General features: G+C 40.0%; 1 protein-coding gene across 2 annotated transcripts; it reads right to left on the reverse strand.

Annotated features, from left to right (window-relative positions):
• Positions 1 to 12966: 12966 nt before the first annotated feature.
• On the reverse strand, positions 12967 to 21279 carry LOC105023549 (programmed cell death 1 ligand 1). 2 transcript variants are annotated; one of them, XM_010892846.5, is made up of 6 exons: positions 21184 to 21279; positions 17675 to 17734; positions 17142 to 17492; positions 16103 to 16375; positions 14439 to 14552; positions 12967 to 13882 (listed from the first exon to the last, which is right to left on the reverse strand). In XM_010892846.5, exons 2-6 carry the CDS (start codon positions 17727 to 17729, stop codon positions 13821 to 13823), a joined length of 855 nt encoding a protein of 284 aa, XP_010891148.1. In that variant the 5' UTR covers positions 17730 to 17734; positions 21184 to 21279; the 3' UTR covers positions 12967 to 13820. The 2 variants fall into 2 exon arrangements, with proteins under 2 accessions (XP_010891148.1, XP_010891147.1); XM_010892845.5 differs by having other exon boundaries at positions 20914 to 21226.
• Positions 21280 to 23482: the final 2203 nt, after the last annotated feature.

Consider the following 23482-nt stretch of genomic DNA (forward strand, 5'->3'; position numbering starts at 1 on the left):
CAAGCCAGGGGTCCAGGGAGGTGGCACCGCCGGTGGACACCATGTCGGGATCCAGAGGCAGGCCCAGCGACAAGCCCAGAAGACCCCACAATTTCTTGTGGGGACTATAGGGGCCTTTGGGGGGGTGGGAGTAGAGCCTCTGCCGCCATTCTTGTGGGGGCTCAGGAAGGAGCCCCTGCAGCCTTGGGAGCCGGAGTACCCGGAGTCATCGGAGGAGGAGGAGGAAGATGAGATAATACTGCCACCACACTCTTGTGGGCTCTGGAAAGAGCCCCAGCAGCCTTGGGAGGAGAAAGGAGAGACGCTTTTGCCTCCTACATCTGGGGACCGGGTGCCACCAGTACCAGCTCCACGCACCAGGGCTCCTGTACCAGTCCCCAGCCCGGAGCCCCCTGCACCGTTCCCCTGTCTGGTACCCTCAGTGCCAGTTCCCCGCACCAGGGCTCCAGTGCCACCCCTCAGCGTGCTGACGAGCCCCTGCCATCTCTGCCTCCTCCCTCTGCTTCTTTCCTGTCCTGCCTTGGGGGCGAAGCCTCCCTCTGCTTCTTTCCTGTCCTGCCTTGGGGGCGAAGCCTCCCTCTGCTTCTTTCCTGTCCTGCCTTGGGGGCGAAGCCTCCCTCTGCTTCTTTCCTGTCCTGCCTTGGGGGCGAAGCCTCCCTCTGCTTCTTTCCTGTCCTGCCTTGGGGGCGAAGCCTCCCTCTGCTTCGGCGCCCCGTCATGCCTCGTTCAGTGTTAGGCGAAGTGACAAGTAGTGATATCACTGATATGAGCAAAAGTGGAATGGAATTAAACAATTTTTTTTACACATCCCAAAGAAGTTCACAATAATCTGTATTTAAAGATATTTGGGCCATTTTATGTGCTAGGAAGTAGTGTCTTAGCCCATATTGATAAGGTTCAATAGACTATACAGATATAAACATAACAAATATAGCACAATGTTATGTAGAACCAAGTTCTGTTCACACGGGAGACAACCATCTGTTATACCATTATGTCTATTTCAGGTTTCACCTGATGTTATAGTTGTGACCCTGAGGCTACTGTTCTGTCTTTTAGTTCTGTGTCATTGTTCTAGTCTGCAATACAGACTAGAACAACAATTACAGTGCCTTTTATGTATTGGGACAGTAAAGTAAAAATTGCTTCTTTTTTTTTTTTCACACACCCAAGGCATATGAAAATGTGAGGCACAAGTATAGAATGTCACTTTTTGTTTCTATCCATTTCAACACTTATGTTTTACCAACTAAGAATAACAGCACTGTCATTATTCCCATTATTGTTATACATTTTGTATAAATGTTTTTTGGGGGTTAAACACAAGTAGATGTGTTAAACAATGAAATAAAATAATTGAAAAAAATGTAGATATCAAGAAAAGAAGAACAAACATAAATAGATGAGAACAATGGCTAATAGGTAATCTCTGTAGAATCAGGAGTATCCATAACAAGATTGAACAAAACCTGAAAGCAGAACAACCTTACATGACACTCTAACACATTGTCCAAGGACTAAATGCTAGGGGCCTAGATAACCAATTTGTGTTATTTCATTTAATATTTAAACTAAAAGTGACCAACTTCCAAAGAATGTGTTAAAACCATGGTATTGATAAAATTTAAGCTAAATTGTGTAAGGAAGGGACCAATATATGAGGAAATACCCTAATGAGGAAACAGTGTGGTAATGTTGGGAAATATTTTTCCTTAGTGTAGCAACAAGGAACAATAATGATTATGAGTGCACAGAAGGAGTGGAGTCAACAATAAGAAATTGGCATTGCCTCAAGCTCATAAATATCCCTACAGTGGGCTCCTAACCTGGCCAAACATTTCTGTCCAATATAGCGTAAAATATCTGAATAAATACTTTATTTACAGCCAACTCGAAGTATTGGCACCCTTCATGAAATTAAGCAAAAGTAAGTGAAAAAAAAAACACAAATAATGTGTCATATTTTAGACTCAAACATAAGGGGGAGCCCTATATTTTAATTCTATAAATGTTTTTTAAACAAAATCAAACAAAGAGGCCTAAGAGGTCTCAGGCTCCAGAAATTGTATTGATGACTTTCATTTAAAATCCATTTGTCATCCATCACTATGGGTCAAACCAAAGTACACTCAACTGAAAGGAGATGGTTGTTGACATGCACAGATCAGGTAATGAATATACAAAATACATAAACATTTGAAAAAAACATTAAGCAATGTGGGTCAATAATAAAATGTTTTAGTAGTCTGGAGAAAATTTGCGGAGAGAAAGATGATGTGGTAGGCAAAAATGAATCCAAGGATCAAAGTTGCATGGTCTTGTGGAATCTTGGGGTTAGATGCCACCTCCACATCAACAAGCTCTTTAGAAGGGTTGCACAAAAGAAGCTCTAACTTAGCCTTCCTTACATACTGCAGCATCTGAACGTTGCCAAGCGTGCAACCCTACAATTGGAACTGTGCGTTGTGGTCAGATGAGACAAAAATGTAACTTTTACACCATGCACACCATCAGCACGTTTGACAAAAAAAAAGAGACTACATACTAGAAAAAGTAGTTACTATCGATGGCATAATAAATTCCACTAAGTACCAGGATATTTATATATTTAGCACCTGATTGCCACTGCCAGTAGATATGGCCATAGATGGACCTTTCAACAAGACAATGACCCCAAACAAACATCAAAATTAACAAAGGAATGATTGCGGGACCACTCGGTCTCCTGTCTTGGATCCAATTGAAAGCTGTTGTCTGATTTAAAGAGGGTTCTCCACAAGCACTAACCTAAGACTGTAAAGTATCTCAAAATGTGTGGCATGGAGGAGCGGTCCAAGACCACTCCACAACAGACCTGGGCCAGATAAGGTCCCCAGACCGGATCCGGCCCGTTGAGTCATTCTATACGGACCGTGATACATCTAAAACTTTAGAAATAATACAAAATAAAAACACTTGATGAAGACTACATTACTTTATTTAAGACTGCGTATTTATTTTATTTCAAATTAAAAGTCCAATGGCACTCCCAGCAGTAAGTACAGAAGTATCCTACTGTCTGTTTTAAAATACTTTTAAGTTGAAACAAGCTATTTGCGTTGCTATGATTTGTAGGGACCAGCACCACCATCCACATGTGTAAGTTATCATTTGTTCATACTATACACAATTGATGGCTAGCAATCTCTGGAATTGAGCCTGTCTAAGAAAAGTTGATAATGAAACCAGGGTATTTAAAAAAACAATGGACAGGAAAATGTTTATTTGCAGATGTCGTAGAAACTTGCTTAATATGTAAAGCTAACATCACATTTTTTAAAGGAGTACAATTTGCAGATGCATTTCCAGAGCAAGCATGGGGCCAAATACAAAAAACTGGCCCCCGATGCAAAAATTCAACAAGCCCAAGCACAGATGTAGCCTCACTGATGAACATCTTGCAGGAGTACCCCACACTGCTTCAACAGAAATGACTCCTGACTTCACCTCATTTGTCAAAGCCCATATGAGGCTCTCCTGTTCATATTGAGTGAGTGGCCCTAAAAGTTGATTTCTTGGGTCTAGGCTGCTAGTGCTGGAATTGCTGTCGTTAAAACCATGTAGTACAAAAGATATACTGTAGGAAGTTAGATAACGGCAATTGCATTAAGTGAAAATCTTCAAGTGATTACATAGACTTATTGCTGCCCTAATAACTGTTGTTAATAATATAACTCACGTAATATAGCCTACTCTGTTAAGTTGAAAGTTTTAAGGCAAATATGTGTTGCAACATATTCCGTTGAGTAATAACCGTGAAAAGGGATTTCTAAGGCCTTTGCCTGCCATAATATGACTGTTAACATAGTATAATACAAAACATTGTTGAAGTAAATTAAGTTAGATTATAAAAATGGTGTTGCATGGAACAGGAATATGCATAAATATAATATGCAAGTTAACAGTTAGCTATGTTGTGTGTCTTTTAGGCATGTTGATTAAAAAAGTTATCTGACTCGGGATGCTCCCTGGCATTTTTTATGTGGCCCCCAGTGAAGAATGTTGCCCAACCCTGCTCCAGATGTATGCAATAACCTTGTCAGAGGCTCAGAGCTGTTATCCTAACCATGGGACCATTCACAAAATATTGATTGTGAGAGTGCTATAGCTAAATATTTGTAGAGCACTCACGTGTGGTCGTTGCAATTCATAACAATGCTGCTCAAGAAGATTCATCCCAATTGGAGTAAAAATCCCCAAAACACACTACCAGTCAAAAGGTTTAGAACATACCCATTTGTCCAGTCTTTATTGAAATTGAAGCAGCCCAGTAACAGGATACCAAACAGGAAAAATGGTGGTGTTTGACTGGCAATGTAGCTCTAATAGTTAGGGTTAGGGTTACAATTAGCCACTGTTTAATGGGAAGCAAGAAGAGCTGAGTTGGTGATTGAAAAAAACATCATCAGCATTTCCTATCAACACCACCTTCTTTCCTGACTGTTTTCTGGCAATTGTGCAATGGATTGACTTACTGACACCGACTCACAGAAGAGCAGCCATATGAGTCAGACCGAAAGTGAAACTTTGGGCTCGCAGTGTTAGAGACTGCAGTCATAAGGAGTATCAAACAGTATAAAATGACTGATATACAGTAAAACGAAAGTAACAGTATGCAAAATACAATGAGTAAATGTATAAGCACATTATGAACACATTATGAATGGTTTCTGTTATAAAAACTTGTGAAATGTGTTGTGCATTTAAAATAAAATCAATGTCAAGGTATTGATTCAACTGAAGCTAGGTTGGGAAAAACATAAGGATGGCAACGATATGAGGAAAGGCCGTGGGGAAAGGTGTGGGGAAACCTTTGTCTGTTCCTTTTTAAAGTAACATGGAACAGAAAAGCTGGTTTCTAACCAAGTGTTTCTAACAAACCTTTGGTCTACACGTACACTGCCACATGGAATCAAATCTGACTCACTGTTCTCTCAACAAGAAACCTTTCCACACGTTTCTGTTAAATAATAACGGAAATATCTTCAGTAGTTGTTTCAGTGGAACAATGAGTTATTGGAAAAAGACCACGTTAGCAACACTGTCTTTCCTGTCTTGAGATACTGTCAGGCAATTTTGCAATGGACCAACACACTGAGTTCACTCCAAAGAGATGCCATGTGTGTCAGACAGAAAGTGAAACTTATTAGAGATCAGAAAATGGTTTAACTCATAAGGAGTATGAAACAGAATACAATTCGGCCTAACCCGATCGCAGCATCTTACAGTGGGAATGGGAATATTGAGAATAGAGATATGCCATACACCAAGCCATTCTGAATCTTGTCATACTGCTCTCTCAACCAGGAATTACTGCATGCCGAATAGGTGGTCTGGCCCCCCGACTATACAGTAGGATACATCTAAATGCTTTCTCTTTCAGTCACTTTGTTGACAACTTCCTCCAGTTGGCGGTTTGGCAGTGGTTGCCAGTCACTGCCCATCTTCTCCTGGCTTCCAGCTCAACTCATCCTGCCTATTTCAAAGCCAACAAGAGGTTTATTCCGCGTCCTCCCCCAACCTGCGAGCAGCTGCCTTCCTCTCCCTTCCTGCTATTCCCAGGGCTTCGCCCTTCCTCATCCAGGTATCACAGCTCGGTTTGGATCATGTCTCACCTCAGCCTATGGTCTGCTTTCCCCCACTGCTGGAAGTGGGTGGCTCAGAGACCTTACCTCCCCATGCACGGGTTCCTGATGAAGTCCTTCAGCTTCAGAATGCTTTCTGCCTGTGCCACTGATGTAGCAGCTACCCACTTGGGTCCTGATCTTGTGGTGATGCCTGCACCTCTGATCTTTTCATTGCTGGAATCTCTGTACATCATTACAGCACTGCACTTTGACACCTTCAACTCCTCGACCACAGATGATAGGGGTAGCTGAAAGACCAGATGTATAGTCCTACTGAGGTGACGCGTGGTGGAATTCCGAGCCACCTGTGGAAGTGCTTATTCACTTGCCTCTAGAAACCTTCCACTGATGTCATAAGCACCTCATACACAGTCAGTGGCCACATAAGTCTTGGTAGCAGACCATGCTGATACAGCCACACCTTGAACTTTCCTGGTAAGCCACATCCCTCTATCTTCCTCAGCCATTCATCTGCCTGTTCCTCTGTCCTGAATACACTGCTTTTGAATATGAGAGAGGCATCACACTACTTCCCATGGCATTTTATTGGGTTTTCCTCAATTGATGATATATCTTCCCCTGGACATGGCGCTGGAACTTGCTGGTCAGTTTCCCATTTCGGGTCACCATGCTTCTTGACTTCCTTGGTTTGAACTTCATTCTTGCCCATGTTGCCATGTCACCAAGTGCCTTCAAGATCCACCGTGCTTGTACATGGGATGAAGTTGTTATAGTCAGGTCATCCATAAAGCCTCTTATTGAGGTACTCCATTATCTGCCCTCTGGATTCCTTCCCTGCAGCTGTTATGAGCAGATTCATTCCCATGATGAACAAGATGGGTAGATGGTGCAGCCCATTACGATTCCATTCTCCAGGTCCTGCCACTGGGTTGTAAAATGGGCAGACCAAAACTCGAATCCTCCAAAGTAGCTGATAAACATCCCTTTGATGTGGTTGGGGATATGGTGGTGTTCCATAGCTGTGCCGATGAGGTTGTGAGGGATTGATCCATACGCGTTGGCCAAGTTGAGCCTGACTACTGTTAAATTGCCTTTGCTCTCCTAGGTCTCCCGGATCAGTTGGTTGAGAGCACCTGTTTGTTCCAAACACCAAGAGAAGCCCGGGATACCACACTTCTGGATTGATGTGTCTACGTACTTGTTATTCACTATGTAGGTTGTCATCATTTTGGCCAGGACAGAGAAGAATATCTTGCCTTTGACATTCAGTAGAGAAATCATTAAGAATTGGCTAATCTCAGAGGAGTCTGCCTCCTTTCGGTACAAAACAGCCCTCTGCTCATTTCCAGGATGATGGAAAGATGCCTTTTCTCCATTGCCTCCGCAAAAGATTTTATAGCCTGCGGAGTAGCATCGGGCATGTCTTGTATACCTTAAGGTATACCGCTTGATAGCACAGATGCTGATCAGGCTTTCTGTATAACTTCTTGGTTTGCTGGTGTCAATCTTTTCCTCAGGAGTTTCAGTTCTGCTGACCTTCAGGTGTGCATTTGGAGCCTGGTTCCTAAAAGTGTCACAGTCACGTCAATGGAATACACACAAATAACGAGATGGCTCACCAAAACGACACTTACAGGGGACGTGTTAGAAGTCAAGTGCCATTGTGGGAAGGCTTACAAGAACGCAAGGGGACTTGAGATGAATCAATCTAGGTCCAAATGTGGAAGAGGGGAGATACAGATGCAGAGCGGAGTGGAGACAGTGAGACCATAGGTGGATCTCCCGAGGGGGACATAGGGGACACAACCCCCCAATCCTGGGGAGAACTATGATTTGCCCCCTCCCCGGATATATCACTGTATGTATAGCCCCCTCTGTTTGAAGGGACCAAAAGTAATTGGACAATTGACTCAAAAGCTGGACAGGTGTGGGCTATTCATTCATTATTTCTTCATCAGTTAAGCAGGTAGAATGTAGCAGGAACATTGAGAGTGGCCAAATCAACAGTTTGGTACATTCTGAGAAAAGAATAATGCACTGGTGAGCTCTGCAACACAAAAAGGCCAGGATTTCCACGGAAGACCGTAGGTTCCTTTTCATGGTAAAGAAAAACCCCTTCACAACACCCAGCCAAGTGAAGAACACTCTCCAGGAGGTAGGCATATCATTACCCAAGTCTACCATAGAGAAGACTTCATGAGAGCAAATACAGAGGGTTCACCACAAGGTACAAACCATTCATAAGCCTCCAGAATAGAAAGGCCAGATTAGACCTTGCCAAAAACATTTAAAAAAGCCAACCCAGTTCTGGAACAGCATTCTTTGGACAGCTAAAACTAAAACCAACCTGTACCAGAATGATGGGAATAAAAAATTATGGAGAAAGCATGGAAAAGCTCATGATCCAAAGCATACCACATAATCTGTAAAACATGGTGGAGGCAGTGTGATGGCGTGGCCATACATGGCTTCAAATGGCACTGGGTCACTAGTGTTTATTGATGATGTGACAGAAGCAGCCGGATTAATTCTGAAGTGTATAGAGGTATATGGTCTGCTCAGATTCAGGCAAATTCAGCAAAGTTGATTGAACGGTGCTTCACTCTACAGATGGACAATGACCCAAAACATAATGCGAAAGCAACCCAGGTGTTTTATAAGGTAAAGAAGTGGAATATTCTGCAATTAATATTTTATTTATGATTGCGTTAATATGTCCAATTACATTTGACCCCCTGAAATAAGGGGACTGTGTATGAAAATGGTTACAATTCCTAAACGTTTCATACAATATTTTTGTTCAACCCCTCGAATTAAAGCTGAAAGCCTATATTTTAATTATATCACGGTTGCTTCATTTCAAATCCACCGTGGTGGCTTAAAGAGCCAAGATTATGAAAATTGTGTCAGTGTCCAAATATTTCCGGACCTAACGGTATGTTCCCCAATCACCCATTGTCTTCGTCCAGTGTTGTCTGTTCCCATTCCATGAGTCACGCGTGTGCCACGCCTACGTTCTGAATACCTGTTCGGCCTGAACTGTTCTCAATGTTTCTCGTGTGCCTTTACGCACTCTAGTCTAACTGTTGTTCGTCAATAAAGACCCGGTTTAGCTCACTACATCCACGTTGGGTTCCTGCCTACCTATACCTTGGCAACAGTAAAGTACAGGGGAAATATTAGAAAATTATTTGAAACATATGAAATATATTATATAACATATATTATATTAACTGCAGATGTGTACTTGTCCTTTTAGCTTGTATTTCTGCTAGTAGGACAGTAAAAATCTTACATATGGCCCCATTACATAGAGTGTTAGAAAATACAGTATCTAAAAATGAAGCTCATATTGAATTAATCTGGCTTAATGAATATGATATTTGAGAATAATTCAGAACTGCAGTTTAGAAACAAGACCATTTGCAATGCAGCCTAATTCCATTCATCTTCATCAGTCATTTGTGTAACAATGTGTTGCAAGGAGACTACATAAAACAGAAACATATGTTATATTCAATATCTGTTTCGCAGTGAAAACAGAAAGAAATGTTTTCCTTGACTGTTTCATATGTTTACAAAACCACACGGCAGAGTTGAAGCTAAACTGTGAACAACAAATAGAAGACAGATATCAGATGATGGAATGATCATCAAGGTGTGGGCATGGGGAACTCTTGTCTGTTTTGTTGTGTAACAAAATTGAACAATTACAGTGGAACAATTAGCCACCACGTTAACAAGATAAGAAAAATGTCACGCTGCCAACCTTTTTTTACAGGGTGGATTGGCGGAGACAATCTTTCCTGTCAATTGTACGATGAACTGATTAATTCCCACCAAAGCCCTGCCAAATGAATCAGGCGAAAATGAATCACAAGGTCTTAGATCATGGTTACACATAATCATTACCAAACACAATACATTCCCTTACATACAATAAACTTCTGCATAAATGTAAGTACGTGGAAGGCCACAAAACCCCAGCAACTTATTCAAAACGCAGTCACCTGCCTGGTTCTCCCACTTTACACACACCACTGGCTTCTAGTTGGAGCTGGTTTCCTCTACAATGTCATGGTGCCTTGAAATATGTGGGTTTGACTAGATTCAGAAATACTTTTTGAAAACCATATTGTGTACTGTAAAACAAAACAAATAACTATAAACTTGGTTACTATACAGGTTGAATAATATTTTTCTGAATCCATCCGTTATAACTGTTCCCTATCCTAGACTATGGTGACATCTAGCAAAACACACGCCTTACTTTGCAGATAATAAGAATCTGAGCTTGTCCATCTATAGATCATTTAATTGGCTGTCACAAAAGACTAATTCATTGAAAACAACTTATTTTAAAATATTTTAACTTACATACATATACAGTGGCTCCCAAAAATATTCACCCCTTTGGACTTTTTCACAATTTAATGTTGTACAACATGAATTTAAAATTGATTTAATTAGTAGAAATTCTCACTACATAGTTGTCGGGTGTCATGTCACTAGAACTTCATTGTGCAGGATGATGCTGGGTTGATCGGTGCATTTGACAAATTAAACTTGAAACTTGAGTTTTTGCCACTGATCAACACAAAAAAGTCCATAACATCACAAGTAAAACATAAAATCGACAATTTGTTCTGAATTAATTTAAAATACAAAACAGAAAATAAAAAGTATTCACTCCCTATAGTCAATATTTGGTAAAGACACATTTGGCAGCCATTACAGCTAGGAGTCTATTTGGATGTCTCAAACAGCTTTGCACATCTGGACATGGCCATTTTTCCCCATTCCTCTTGGCCAAATTGCTTAAAATCTGTCAAGTCAAATGAGGACAGCAATTTTAAACTTTTTCAACATATTATCAATTGGATTGAGTTCCGGGCTTCTTTTCTCTGTACCTTTTCTCAGAATTTCTCTGTACCTTGCAGCATCAATTTTGCCTTGTATCTTCACAGAGAATCATCCCCATACCATGATCATGTGACCTCTTTGCTTCACAACAGAGATTGTGTTCTCAGGATGCTGGTGCCAAACATTTTGCTTAGTGTTGAGGCCAAAAAGCTCTATGTTAGTTTCATCCAACCATAGAATCTTCCTGGACTTGGTCTCAGTCTCCCACGTGTCGTCTGGCAAACTCTAGCCTGGGATTTGTTGTGATTTGTTTTCTTGTAGCTACTCTCCCATAAAGGGCACTTTTGTGAAGCATTTGGGCTAATGTTGCAGTATGCTGTGTTTCCCAGCTCAGGAGTGGAAGACTGTAAATCTTTCAGAGTTGCCATAGGCCTCTTGGTGACCTCCCTGACAAGTGTGCTTCGTGCACGGATACTCAGATTTTCAGGACGGCCTGTTCTACACATATTCCCAATTGTGCCTTTATCTCTCCATGTATTAATAATGGGCTGACTGCTCCAGGGGGTCCTCAATGCATTGGACATGACAAAAATGTTGATTCCATTTTGTAACATTAAAATGTGGAATCATCCAAAGAAGGTGAGAGCCAGCGTATGGAACATATTTCGTTTAGAAGATATACACTACTTTCAACAAAAGCAGCAGTTTGTTAAGGGTCGATCATGAGTTTTTAGTATAATCTTTCAGATATAAAGGTCCAAATGACTAGAATAGTTACCTTATACAAATCAGGACATTACAATCACAAAAAATATTTTTTAAGGCTACGATTGTATGATTAATATTTCATTGTTAGTATTGGATATTATTGTCATACTATTGTTGTTACTATTTATTTATTTATTTTTTACTTGAAAATGGGATTACATCCTGAAAATAAATAAATAAATAAAGCAATCACATAGGAAAGTATATAAAAAGTTATCAGTAGGCTTACAAATGCCAGTCAGCACTGTTCAATCACTTATTAAGAAGTGGAAGATTCAGGGATCTCTTGATACCAAGCCAAGGTCAGGTAGACCAAGAAAGATTTCAGCCAAAACTGCCAGAAGAATTGTTCAGGATACAAAGAAAAACCCACTGGTAACCTCAGGAGAAATACAGGCTGCTCTGGAAAAATACGGTGTGTTTGTTTCAAGGAGCACAACATGATGATACTTGAACACAAATGAGCTGCATGGTGGAGTTGCCAGAAAGAAGCCTTTACTGCACCAATGCCACTAAAAAGCCTGGTTACAATATGCCTGACAACACCTTGACACACCTCACAGCTTCTGGCACACTGTAATTTGGAGTGACAAGACCAAAACAGAGCTTCATGGTCACAACCATAAGCACTATGTTTGGAGAGGGGTCTACATGGTCTATAGTGAACATCCCCACTGTGAAGCTCACTGATGTTTTGGGGGTGTTAGAGCTCTAAAGGTACTGGGAATCTTGTGGAAATTGATGGCAGTTTGGAGAGGGATCAACAAGGCCTATAGTGAACAGAATACCATCCCCACTGTGAAGCATGGTGTTTCTTTTTTTTTTGGGGGGGGGGGGGGGGGGGGGGGGGGCTGAGGTCTAAAGGCACGGGGAATCTTGTGAAAATTGATGGCAAGATGAATACAGCATGTTATCAGAAAATACTGGCAGACAATTTGCATTCTTCTGCATGAAAGTTGCGCATGAGACACTCTTGGACATTACAGCACAACAATGACCCTAAGCACAAGGCCAAGTTGACCCTCCAGTGGTTACAGCAGAAAAAGGTGAAGGTTCTGGACTTGCCATCAGTCTCCTGACCTTAATATCATTGAGCCACTCCGGGGAGATCTCAAATGTGTGGTTCATGCAAGATGACCAAAGACTTTGGATGACCTGGAGGCATTTTGCCAAGACGAATGGGCAGCTATGCCACCTGCTAGAATTTGGGGCCTCATAGACAACTAATACAAAAGATTGCACACTGTCATTGATGCTAAAGGGGGCAATACACAGTATTAAGAACTAAGGGTATGCAGACTTTTGAACTCGGGTCAGTTCAATTTTTCCTTTGTTGCCATGTTTTGTTTTATGATTGTGCCATTCTGTTATGACCTACAGTTGAATGAGAATCCCATAAGACATAAAAACATGTGTTTTGCCTGCTTACTCCTGTTTTCACACATGGTACATATATTACCAATTATCTAAGGGTATGCAAACTTTTGAGCACAACTGTATGCTTTATTGTTTTTTCACTTCCCTAATTTGAATGTGTACAGTCTGTTTCTTTTCACACCATGATTCAGCAAGCAACTGATCAGATAACTGCGCCATTTTAACATTATTCCCATGCCCATTCCGTTCAACTAGTGTGTTTTGTGGAGAGATTCTGACTTAGACAAAGCTGTTTTCACATACTTTAGATTGAGAATGATTGAAAAAAATAAAAAAACACATTACAGCTTATTATAATTCGTGATCATTATTTATTGAATTTAAGTGAAATCAAACAGCTGTGAAAACACTTTTACATAAAAATTTGCCACTGAGTTCACCTCCTGGTCGCATAATCCCAGACTGTGCCTTGGGGTCCCACAGAAGGAGGTCTAAATTGACTATGCATGGGTTGGATGGGCAGAATGTCAAACAGTGCTGCCTAAGCTTGTTGCCCATCCCAGTGAATACCTTTTGCTTGAGCAAGCAAAATGACTTGGGACGACATCCATCACTGGACATCCATCACTACATTTTTAAATCTGCAGAACCTGCTGGAAAGTTGCTGTGAAAATGCAAAGCCATTATCCTGAATTGCACGTCATGAGGGAGGAGACCAAATGGAATAAAAATGTGTATGTATAAAAACATTTCAGTTTTTCTTGAGGTAGCATAAAACGTAGCCTTTTTTTAAAAACCAGGCTTTCCTTAATGTAAATAGAGGCAACAATAGGATATTGTAGGTATGGCTTTGAAATAATCCAGTAAATCTATCACTGTTTCCTTGACAGAGTCAAAGATGGAAAATGGACACAAGATGTATACATGTCTGGATGAGTCTTTTGTGTTTTTAGTCTTCTTGACAGCATTGCTGTCTCTCTTAGAAGCTTTAACACAGTCCAGACCTGCTCCTTTTCTTTGACCTCCTAAAACAGGTCATCCGTATCAGTCTATCAGCCGAATCAACCAGAATTGTGCAAATGACTTGAGGCCACAGAACACAGTTCAATATGTAGCAGATCAGATAACATTAGTGAACGGATGCTTATTTTACATTGTATGACCAAATCAGTGTTTGATTCCAGGTCACGTCTGTGCCAAGCCCAGAAGACTGTTTCTGCATGCAGTGCTGGACATTTCTGACATCCCTGTGAACAGAAGTTAAAGCAGGGTATAATCTACATTAGTTAATCTGTTAAATTCATATTGCCCAATAGGTAGCCACTGATTATCACTAGGTCTCTAAATAGGTCTCTGATTTACCGTCAAAGGCTTTGGTACTTTCCTTTCCTATTTCTAACTAAACACATTGAATTCTCAAAATAGTACACAATATCGTAAGACTAGAGTCAAGAAATTGATAGAGTACTATTGTTAAAATAAGAAATGACTGAGCCCATGTGATTTGGCGACAAAATTCCCCTAACTCTGTGTTTGTGGGGGTGTTTCCACACGTGATATTTCAGACAGGTATAGAAAATGCACAATCATGTTTGTATGCTGTCAGTGTCACGAGATTAAACTGCTGCCTCAGGTCTGTAAAATCCCTACAGTAGTTCATAATGCTGTCTCATTCCAGCCTTAGAACATTCTGACCTCAACTAGATGTATACCAGAAGAGGTGATTGTGCACACTTCTCTTTTATCGGTCTCTTTGTTTCAGGCAACTTGAAACAAAAGGAAACTCCATTATGTATATTTTACCTTTCTGTCTGTAATTCCGGATGATGACAGCTACAATAAATACAGCCAACATGAATGCTGTTCCCAGGGCAATATAAAGGGCGGTCGGTGTACTCTTAAGAACTGGTATTTCATCTGTGAATAGAAAAGATAGAGAAGAGACAAACACATTTATTTCAGATGAGCTGTGCATATCGCTATTGTATATTAAAATATGTTCTTAATTAAAATTAAATACAAAAATAAATAAAATATGTGTGGTGAAGAGTGGTTCATCAGTCTAAGATGCTGCCTCCTGTGCATGTGTAAGGCTGCAGCAGGGGCCTCAAATCCAGCCAGGAGTTTAGATTTGAACAAACAATCTACTAAACAATTTCCCCATTGGTTTGATTCATAAAGAATAAAAATACATATTTAAAAAACAAAGATTTAAAAACACGTTGGAAAGACCCTGTGTTAAACTACATGCAATGATGTGGACAGAACTTCCTCAAAGTTGCAAAGCCGTAAAGTTAAAAACGTCACCACCGATCAACAAAAAAAGAGATTAGAAATGATGTGATGTTATCTGATAGAACTTTTCCTGGTAATCGTTTTGCGTGTCAATTCCCATCAAAATCATAAAAACCATGGTAGAAGTTTTGACAAAACTTAATATATTTGGCCTTCGTGGAAATATGTATTAACTTTATCAAAGCCCACGTTTTTATGACACATCCAACATAATGGTTTGAATGAAAGCAACTTTTTTACTCAAATCTACACACAAAACCTCAATGAGTGAGGAAAGCCCCTGTTTTATAGTTCCTTTCATCGAAAACACAAATACCTAGTCAACGCACACAGCCAAACAGGACTAACCACAACCCCACTTTGCCGCAAGGTTTACTCTGACATAACTTGTGCTGTCAGTATAATATCTCACTGTCTAATTTGTTGCAAATCTGTTAAATTTGAATTATGAATGAAGTCTATTGTTGAGATAAATGAAGTTTAAATAATGCTGATTTAATAACCATGTATTTCTATGTTTTTGTTTTACTAAATTGTATGCTGCAGTCAGGTTAGGAAAATATGATTCACACTCACTCACACTCACTCACTCTGACTTTTCACCGGTCTTATTTAGAGAGACAGGATTAAAACCCAACAATTAACATACAAATGAAACCGACTCCTATACAGCAGGAAGAGACCTTCTGTCTCCCACCCCCTGATGTTCTAGTCTACGTTAGGACAATATAATGCTAATTCCTGTAACCTTGTCGAAGATGTCACATCTGTATGCAAGAATCTGTTGATCTGTGACCGAAAATAACCCCAAGGGGACAGAGTTTAGAGCATGTCCTTCCTCACTGGACAGCGAAGAAAACAACAAGATTCGTCCAGCATGTCACCATGCCAACGAAGAGCCAATAAGGTGAAAAGCCACTGTGTTTAGAGGAATAAAACCGACAGGGGCGAATAGATCTGGGAGAATAGCTGTGGAGACTTACGGGTTAAAACAACTGTTTTACAGCTGCAGCGTAATTCATGTATTTTATGTATCATTTTCTATTAATAAATCTTTGAGTTAAATCTTCATTCGTACCGTAGCCTCTCTTTCTTCAGAGATTCTGATACACGTAAATCTCTACACAATTTAAGTCTAAAGTGTTGCCAAAGAGAGAAATTCACCAACATACCTGGGATGACAAACATGGCTGATAGATTGTTTGGAACTTCATCCACTATTGAACACGTATAGTTGTTTTTCACAGAGGATTTCACTGTTATCTTGCTAGTGACTTGGAAAAGCTGGTCTGGAGTTTGGACATTGGTTTCATTGGAACTGAGGATCTGATTACTCCCATCCTTCCAGCTGATAGTGGAACGAGGATAGCCCTCCGACGCACACACCAGATCCACCTCCTCTCCCCCTCGACTCAGGATGCATTTTTTGATAGGTTTATAAGAGGCTAGAAGATAGATGAAATTAATTAATAACAGCTTACTACTTATTATTGAATGTCTGTATATTAACATTTTAAACATTTATCAGATGCTGTTTTCCAGAGCGACTGACAATGCTTTTATCTTAAGTTAGCTAGGACGACAACCACGCAACCGAGTGATGGTTAGCTAAATTACATCCACTACTATATAAATGCAGCATCACAGGAATTACATACCTATGTAACTATATGTATGTTCAGTATGAACATATCCCAGTGATATTGCTCCGTAATGGCTTGTGGTTACGTTCATTGTTAATTATATGAGAAGTGCCATTTACCTACCATTGGAAAGTGGCTGCTAGGGGCAGTAAATGAAGGTATTAATAGTTCAACAGTGTCTGTTTGCTACAGCACTGCAGTCAGGGAAGGTGGGTGAGTGCTTCTGCAAATTAATTTCAGTTTGCTGGTTGTGAGTTCGATACCAGCATTTTTTGGTTGGGCAATTGTTTTGTGTAGTCAGCGGTTTTGCTGTTTTTGTAAAATTACCCTTAACCTTCATCCTAACTTTAGTACTATGATGCCTAACCGTAATTGTAACCTAGCCCTAACCTTATTCCTAACCCTAACCCCCATACTGTCATGCCTAACCTTAACCCTACTGTAAGTTAACACTAAATGTTATTTGTAACAGGTGTTTTTCATTTTCAGTTGATTACACTAAGGACCAACATAATAGCGAAATGTTGAGGAGCAAAGTAATAGTGAGTAATTAAGGACTGTAACTGACCTTTGACAGTTAAAGTGGTCTCTTTATAATCAGCTACCCCCATTGTCACAAGACATTGGTACGTCCCAGAGTCATTGATCCTCAGCCTGGACAGCTGCAGCTTGGCCCACCCGTTCATCAGTTCTGTTAATACCAGCCGCACCCTGCTGTGATACTGAGGATGCTGGGAAAGGAGGTCCTCCTGCCCATTCGCCAGCCTGTAAACCTCAACAACTGGAGGTGGCAAGACACGGTGCCATATCACTGTCAGGTTAAGTTCACGGTTCACAGGTTGGAACCTGCATCCCATGGTGACATCACTATGGAACTCCGCCAAGTAGGATGGACTGTCTACCTTCACTGTGAACAACGCTGTGAGGACAGATCAATATATAAGCAATATTGACAATATATTTCAGGATTAAATCAAACAAGTTACCAGAAATGTTACTCAGAAGAATAAATAAATTACTTTTTTTTCTCTCTACGAATTAAACAAAGGTCCTCAGTCTCTATTGTATTTCATTATGTATATAAAAACATTGAAAACATACCAGCAATTGTGGGCCATAAGACCACTTGTAAAACCAAAAGAAAGGCCGAATTCATTTGACCTAGAGAAACAATGAAATGTTTTCAGTTGCAATAATTTGCTTTTGTAAGAAGTCATGAGGTAGTCTGTTTGAATTGAACAAATACTGTCACACTAAGACTACTGTATAATGCTAGCCTGAGCTGGTTCTCTGGTGAGTCAGCAACTTGAAAAATAATGTCACAATAATTTTTTTTTATCTGCTATCTTAATGACAAGCTCGTGATTGGACTATACTGGTATGACTCAACTTTGTTACAAATATATCATCTAACATTTCTATTGCTCTATCCGTAATGATCCTTAGAGATAAAGGGTTTGCATATTTCAACCCATTGATGGTTCCAGAAATGAACTGGCTACTCATTTCTCCCATAGTGATTTTGACACCATTGCTGATTATATGTTTCTAACCGTTGAATAGGTAAAAGATTTGTGGAGGCATCTCTTGATATATGTTTTACTACTTATAGTATTGTCAAAAATAATAATTTTTCTCTGTAATAGCACATTTTCTTTTTGCTAACTGCGAAAGTTAATGGCTAGTAACATTGACCTATTGTGATTTTGATAACCTATTCGATGGTTGATAGAAATGTAACAAAATATCTGTGGGATAAATACAGTTAATGGAGGTAATCTAGGAATGAGGAGCGGAGAATGCATGCTCTTCCCAGAGTAATTTGGGGAAATAGAACGGCATAGCGACCCATGTTCCCTATCCCCTAATCCTAATCTAATCCTAACCCACTATTCAATTGTGCTCATAAGTTTGCATACCCTAGCAGAAATTGTGACATTTTGGCATTGATTTAGAAAATATGAATGATCATGCAAAAAGGAGAGTGATCATATGAAGCCATTTATTATCACATAGTTGTTTGGGTCCATTTTAAATCATAATGATAACAGAAACCACCCAGATGGCCCTGATCAAAAGTTTACATACCCTTGAATGTTTGGCATTGTTACAGACACACAAGGTGACACACACAGGTGAAAATGGCAATAAAAGGTGAATTTCCCACACTGGTGGCTTTTTAAATTGGAATTAGTGTCTGTGTATAAATAGTCAATGAGTTTGTTAGCTCTCACATGGATGCACTGAGCAGGCTAGATACTGAGCCATGGTGAGCAGAAAAGATTTGTCAAAAGGACGGGAAAGGCCATAAAAACATATCCAAAGCCAGTCAATACTGTTCCATCACTTATTAGGAAGTGGAAAATTCAGGGATCTCTTGATACCAAGCCAAGGTCAGGTAGACAAAGAAAGATTTCAGCCAAAACTGCCAGAAGAATTGTTCGGGATACAAAGAAAAACCCACAGGTAACCTCAGGAGAAATGCAGGCTGCTCTGGAAAAATACGGTGTGTTTGTTTCAAGGAGAAATACGAACAAAAATTAGCTGCATTGTCAAGTTACCAGAAAGAAGCCTTTACTGGTTTTTTTGCGCCTGGTTAAAAAGCCTGGTTACAATATGCCTGACAACACCTTGACACGCCTCACAGCTTCTGGCACACTGTAATTTGGAGTGACAAGACCAAAACAGAGCTTCATGGTCACAACCATAAGCACTATGTTTGGAGAGGGGTCTACATGGTCTATAGTGAACATCCCCACTGTGAAGCTCACTGATGTTTTGGGGGTGTTTGAGCTCTAAAGGGGAATCTTGTGGAAATTGATGGCAAGATGAATGCAGCATGTTATCAGAAAATACTGGCAGACAATTTGTATTCTTCGGCACGAATGCTGCGCATGGGACGCTCTTGGACTTTCCAGCACGACAATGACACTAAACACAAGGCCAAGTTGACCATCCAGTGGTTACAGTAGAAAGATGTGAAGATTCTGGAGTGGCCATCACTGTCTCCTGACCTTAGTATCATCAAGCCGTGCGGTTCATGCAAGACGACCAAAGACTGCATGACCTGGAGGCATTTTGCCAAGACGAATGGGCAGCTATACCACCTGCAAGAACTATTACAAAAAAGACTGCACGCTGTCCTTGATGCTAAAGGGGGCAATACAGAGTATTATGAACTAAGGGTATGCAGACTTTTAAACAGGGGTCAGTTAATTTTTTTCTTTGTTCCCATGTTTTGTTTTATGATCGTGCCATTCTGTTATGACCTACAGTTGAATGTGAATCCCATTAGAAATAAAAGATATGTGTTTTGCCTGCTCACTCATGTTATCTATACAAATTATACATATATTACCAATTCTCCAAGGGTATGCAAACTTTTGAGCACAACTGTACATTTCTGTACAGTCATCAAATTGTACTTTTCCCGGGACCTGTACACAAGCCATTAGTCCTGGGATCCTGATCATATGTTGTCCCATGTAGGTCATTTGATAGGTTGGATTCCCATGCAGGGCCAGTATGAACATGTGTGCACTCACTACTGTAAATCACTATGAATAACAGCGTCAGTTAATTACTTCATATTAATACATTTTATTTTCATTTTAAAAAACAAATATACTCCTAAAATATAACTATTGAAAGGTAATATAATAACCCTTTTACAATTTTTTATAAAAATCAGTCACTCCTTAGTGTCAAATTTTGAAGCAAAATTGTTTTAAATATTATAATCCCCCAAACCATCATTATCGCTGAACTTCCAATCCTTTGTTTATGTGGCATTTGGAGTTTAGATTAAAAAATCCCTTTCATCTCCCCTCTCTCTGCACCATTCAGGAACAATTCATTCACCACACATCTGTCTATAAATACCTATAATAGTTTTTTGTTCAGTTTTCCAATTTTAAAGTAAATGTTCAGCCAAAAGAAACTGTGTATTATTAAATATATGCAATAAAATTCTAGAATAAAAAAATTTATATATATTTTGGAAAGTGGCAAGGACCCCCATGCATTAGCTCTGTGGACCTCCAGGGGGCCCTTGACCTCTGGTTGAAAACCCCTTCCCTGCGGGCACCTCCTGACTCCTCACATGTAAAAGACCTGGATCACACACGTTTGTCTTCGTATTTCATACTGTCTTTATAACCTAACCCTAACCTAACTCAAACATTAACCTCAATAATCTAACTATTATGCCTAAACAGTTTGTACCTTAAACCTAGCCCAAAATGGGAATTTTCCCTAGATGGGACCTGCCAAGAAACCTTGTCAACTTTAAGTCAATAAAATTAATTACATAGGCTAAGCACAGAAATCGGATCACTCACCTGAGAGTGGCAGCACAATGGACCGTGGAAGATAGAGAACGCACAAAATGCAAAAACTGCATTAATGCAGTGGAGGATAGACTATGTGCCTTCAGATAAGTTATTTAACCCGAAAATGTTTGCGAAAGACTTTCAAAATAAATAATCAACAAATATCAGTAAAATGATAAAAATAACTTATTTTACTTTCAATTCTAATGAAGATCCAGAATCTCTTCTAAATTAGTTTATAATAACCTTGCAGAAAGTATTATAAAACTTGGCACTCACTAATGTGACATGTACTCTTTGCAAACAGTCCCAACACCTCCGAAGTCTAATCGGCGTCTATCTCGTTCGCATCTTATATTTTGTAGTGTAGCACTTCCTTTACTCGAATTCCCCTCCCCTTCCCCGTGATACCAAGTAGTTCCCGGTAAGAGAAGTGGTTGAATTATCTGAACAGAAAGAGGTAAATGTTAAATAGTATGGGCAAGATTAGTCTATGCTACGTCAATAATTAATACGTTCTTTGTCTTGGCGAGATTTATTCAGCTGATATTTTTCAGAACCATAAACTACTCCTATTTCCCTTTTTACACAATTCTGTAAGTTTCCGATTCAGCGCTTTATCTTCACCGTTAAGTAATTTATCGGACGACTGTAGTGAGTGCAAACATTTTCCACTATTTTCTCGTAGGCTACTGCGGTCGCCCTCTCCCTTTATCTTGCACAATAGTTGGACAGTATGCAGAAGGCATTAGCTTTCTGCAATCAGTAGGATATTATGCTGGCAGTATTAACTCAGATTATTTTTTCTGAATAAATGTATATGCCACCATTGAAATGCATGGCAATGTGTGTAATTTCTTATAAAGACTGTGCATTGAATAATGATTATAAACACACACACACACACACACACACACACACACACACACACATATATATATATAGGTGCTAGTCATAAAATTAGAATATCAACAAAAAGTTGATTTATTTCAGTAATTCCATTCAAAAAGTGAAACTTGTATAATATATACATTAATTCCACACAGACTGATATATTTCAAATGTTTATTTATTGAAATTGTGATGATTATAACTGACAACTAATGAAAATCCCAATCAGTCTGTGGTACTGCTCAGGTGTTATGAGAGCCCAGGTTGCTCTGATAGTGGCGTTCAGCTCTTCTGCATTGTTGGGTCTGGCGTATCGCATCTTCCTCTTCACAATACCCCATAGATTTTCTATAGGGTTAAGGTCAGGCGAGTTTGCTGGACAATTAAAAACAGGGATACCATGGTCCTTAAACCAGGTACTGGTAGCTTTGGCAATGTGTGCAGGTGCCAAGTCCTGTTGGAAAATGAAATCTGCATCTCCATAAAGTTGATCAGCAGCAGGAAGCATGAAGTGCTCTAAAACTTCCTGGTAGATGGCTGCGTTGACCTTGGAACTCAGAAAACACAGTGGACCAACACCAGCAGATGACATGGCACCCCAAATCATCACTGACTGTGGAAACTTTACACTGGACTTCAAGCAACTTGGATTCTGTGCCTCTCCTCTCTTCCTCCAGACTCTGGGACCTTGATTTCCAAAGGAAATGCAAAATGTACTTTCATCAGAGAACATAACTTTGGACCACTCAGCAGCAGTCCAGTCCTCTCCCAGGCAAGACGCTTCTGACGCTGTGTCTTGTTCAAGAGTGGCTTGACACAAGGAATGCGACAGCTGAAACCCATGTCTTGCATACGTCTGTGCGTGGTGGTTCTTGAAGCACTGACTCCAGCTACAGTCCACTCTTTGTGAATCTCCCCCACATTTGGTTCCACAATCCTCTCCAGGGTGCGGTTATCCCTATTGCTTGTACACTTTTTTCTACCACATCTTTTATTTCCCTTCGCCTCTCTATTAATGTGCTTGGAAACAGCTTTGTGAACTGCCAGCCTCTTTAGCAATGACCTTTTGTGTCTTGCCCTCCTTATGCAAGGGGTCAATGGTCGTCTTTTGGACAGCTGTCAAATCAGCAGTCTTCCCCATGATTGTGTAGCCTACAGAACTAGAATGAGAGACCATTTAAAGGCCTTTACAGGTGTTTGGAGTTAATTAGCTGATTAGAGTGTGGCACCAGGTGTCTTCAATATTGAACCTTCTCACAATATTCAAATTTTCTGAGATACTCAATTTGGGGTTTTCATTAGTTGTCAGTTATAATCATCAAAATTATAAGAAATAAACTCTTGAAATACACTCACCTAAAGGATTATTAGGAACACCTGTTCAATTTCATTAATGCAATTATCTAATCAACCAATCACATGCCAGTTGCTTCAATGCATTTAGGGGTGTGGTCCTGGTCAAGACAATCTCCTGAACTCCAAACTGAATGTCAGAATGGGAAAGAAAGGTGATTTAAGCAATTTTGAGCGTGGCATGGTTGTTGGTGCCAGACGGGCCAGTCTGAGTATTTCACAATCTGCTCAGTTACTGGGATTTTCACGCACAACCATTTCTAGGGTTTACATAGAATGGTGTGAAAAGGGAAAAACATCCAGTAAGCGGCAGTCCTGTGGGCGAAAATGACTT

This window comes from Esox lucius, chromosome 14, assembly GCF_011004845.1.
Source record: "Esox lucius isolate fEsoLuc1 chromosome 14, fEsoLuc1.pri, whole genome shotgun sequence".
NCBI classification, from domain to species: Eukaryota; Metazoa; Chordata; class Actinopteri; order Esociformes; family Esocidae; genus Esox; species Esox lucius.